General features: G+C 61.2%; 1 protein-coding gene across 1 annotated transcript; it reads left to right on the top strand.

Moving 5' to 3' along the window:
• The first annotated feature begins 819 nt into the window (after nucleotides 1-819).
• On the top strand, nucleotides 820-1,359 carry TMEM275 (transmembrane protein 275). Its single transcript, XM_054571640.1, has one exon. The coding sequence runs from the start codon at nucleotides 826-828 to the stop codon at nucleotides 1,357-1,359; it is 534 nt and encodes a 177-aa protein (XP_054427615.1). The 5' UTR covers nucleotides 820-825.
• Nucleotides 1,360-2,942: the final 1,583 nt, after the last annotated feature.

The raw sequence follows: 2,942 nt of genomic DNA, 5'->3' as shown, positions 1-2,942 counted from the left end.
AGAATCCTATGGGGGGTGGGGTGGGGGTGCAGTGCGTAGGATTGGAATCTGATGGAATTCCCAGTCTAGAAAGAACCTGGGGCCTTGAGTCTGCTCCAGCCAAACCCAGCCTCTGTAGGGACTGTCCCTTCTCCCTGGCCATCTGAAACATTAGGAACTCCTCACTCTCGCTCAGTCACTCACTCCAGGACCTCATCTGATTGTTCAGGAAAGTTAATGTCACTGCTATGCCTACCAGAGCCTAAGATGGGGACATGCAGGCCAGGAAGCAGGTTCTCAGGTCTGGCCCTGGATCTTAGGTAATTCCTAGACCTTTTTCTCTGGATAAGGAGGGTCTATACCAGATGATTTATAAGGCCCTCTGTCACTGGGGGGAGGGCCAGAGTAGCCCCTAGATGGGCCACCTGCCCTCTAATTAGGACTACTGATAATGAGTATCATTTCAGCACTTGAAAGCCATTCGCTCAATTTAATTAGTCCAAGAAGGCTTCCTGTTGGGAGGAGGGCGGGAGGGAGGGAGGATGGCAGGAGTAGCCAGAGAGACCCAGGGACTGGGTAGGGGAGGAATAGGCAGACTCTCCCCATAGGGGTGGGTTGTTGCTTCCCAGAGGCAGAGGCAGGGGGCCGGCCCAAGATGACCTCTGCACCCCCAGGCACCGAATGTAGCCCCAGAAATGACAGTGGGGTCGGAAGCTGAGACACCCTGCTGACCCCTCCCTCTCGCTTTGTGCTCACAGGACCACTGGGAGCTCGGCCGCTGACATGGGATCCGGTCCGGACTGCTGGCAGGAAGGACCCTGATAAATGCCCTGCGTCCCCAGACCGATGCCACCCAAAGGGAAGAGCCAGGGACCCGCTCCACGGGCGCCCGTGGTCCGCGCCCAGGGCTGGCTGCCTGGCCTGCCATCGCCGGCGCTATGCTGCGCCTGCGGTTTGTGCGTGCTGCTGGCGGGCGTGAACGTGACACTGGTGGGCACCTTCGCCTCCTTCCTGCCCGGGCACAACGTGCCGCTGGTCGTGGGGCCGGCGCTGCTGGTGGTGGCGTTCGGCTTCTTCGCGGCCTGCTGCGCGTGTAGCCGCCGGGTCCCCGCATCCCGCCCGCGCTGGGCAGACTCCAAGGGCCCGGGCCTTGGCCGCGGCGGCACCGGGCCGGTGGCGCTGGAGATGGAGAGCAGCGAGCGCACGGCGCAAGACACCACGGCTGTGCAGCTCAGCCCCGCCGCCTCAGCCGCGTCCTCCGGCCGCTCCAGCCCAGGCCCGGGCCCCTTTGCCCTGGACGCCCCCGCGCCGGGTGCGGCCTACGCGCCGCACACCGACGGGGTCCGGCTCAACCTGCCCCGGGAGCGCGCTGCCCCCTAGCGGTGCGGACCCTCCCGGACTCCCCGGGCCAGGGGTCCTTCCGTTTAGTGCCGTGTAAGAAAAAGAGAAGGAGGAGGAGGAGGAGAAAGAGAAGACAAGAAAAAGGAAATTTTCGTAAAGGTCGGGTGCTGGGCACAAATGGCCTCGCCTGTCTCATCTCTGGAACTTCTGGAGGGGAGAATGTGTCCAGGCACGTCCCTACCGCCGGGGACAGGGGCAGCGCCTTGGCCCTCCAGGTGGGGTCTCAGGGCCATACCTTACTTCACTCCCCAGACCTGATGAAACTGGGCCCCTGGACCTTGAGTCCCTAACACCACCACCACCCACGGCATCTGGGCACTGTGACCGAAGCCACCCTGAGAGGAACCGACTACCAGCAAGGCCCACACCCCCAGGGGTAGGATGAAGTGGGAGAAGGGGAGAAGGGCAGCCCAGGCTGTCTGCTGTCCTTGCACACTGTGAAAGGTCACCAGCTCCCCCTTATGCTCCTCCTTGCCCTCCTCGTCTCCACCCCCATACCTTCTGGGATTAGTTGGGCAAGGAGTCGGAGTGGCGAGCCGAGGATTCTGATTTGAGGCCGGACAGTCCCTAAGGTACAGCTGGGTTGATCATACGCCACCCCTTCTGCCTGAGTAGATACAGCAGGGGAGCTGAGGCTGGGGCCCCAGCAGGGGTGAGCGGTGAGGGCCCCTTACTGGGCATTCCCTCCGGGCCTCAATCGTCAATAAAGCACCTTTGGAGTCAAGTCCTCTGCACTGTGCAGCCCTGAAGGGAAGGCCTGATCGCAGGGCCCTGGATTCTGGGGTCCTCTCATCCTCTTGGAGACCTAGAAGGGGACGCCAGGGGAGAGGAGTGAGTGACTGTGAACAGAAGACTGAGTCTGGGGGGCTGGATGAATATGTGAGTGTCTGTGGGTGAGAGCGGCTGGCTACGTGTATGAGATAGGGACTGTGAGTAACAGTAACATCACACAGGCATGTGGGAGCGTGTATGTGTCTGGTGGCGGTGGTTAAGGGCTGGATCACCCAGCAGGGATGGTGAGGAAAGAAGGGCTCCCCAGAGCCATGCAAATCCCAAACCTTCCTCCTGGTCTGGCTGGACTTGCAGAGTCTGGGCTTAGCCTGTGTTCCGTCCAGGTGGGTGAGGGCATCTGGTAGAGGAATGGAGGCTGCCTTGCAAGAAGAAACGAAGGAGCTGGGGACTAGGGTGAAGATGCTGCAACCCTGGGCCAGCCCCTCCTCTCATTGCAGGAACCAGGGCCAGCGGTGCCCAGTGAGGGTGGCACACACTGGGCCACCACCCCTTGTTGACCATGACTGCCTGCCCATCCACCCTTGGCTTCACCAGCCTCCCTCTCTCTTTCCAGAGTAGGCTTTGCAGCTCTTGTGCTTGGGCCCAGGCTCTTCCCCTCAGCCCTGTGGCTCTGCCTTCCTTCCTTTGATCCCCCTCTGCCTCTGCTTCTCCTGCTGTCACCCCCTCTCATTGGCCTGGAGAAGGATGAATCTGTCTCAGTAGGTGCTGAGCAGGTCATCTCTATTAATTCACATGGGTCGATGGGCCCTAACCTTTGAAGCCTCCAGCCC

The sequence above is a fragment of the Pteronotus mesoamericanus genome, unplaced genomic scaffold, assembly GCF_021234165.1.
Source record: "Pteronotus mesoamericanus isolate MK-2021 breed Mesoamerican mustached bat unplaced genomic scaffold, CSHL_Meso_final contig_221, whole genome shotgun sequence".
In the NCBI taxonomy this organism is placed as follows: Eukaryota; Metazoa; Chordata; class Mammalia; order Chiroptera; family Mormoopidae; genus Pteronotus; species Pteronotus mesoamericanus.
Note: the sequence above shows the minus strand (reverse complement) of the source record. Positions and strands in the feature narration are given on the sequence as shown.

Coding starts and splice junctions, on each gene's coding strand:
- TMEM275 (XM_054571640.1), top strand. CDS start 826: ATGCCACCCAAAGGGAAGAGCCAGGGACCCGCTCCACGGGCGCCCGTG.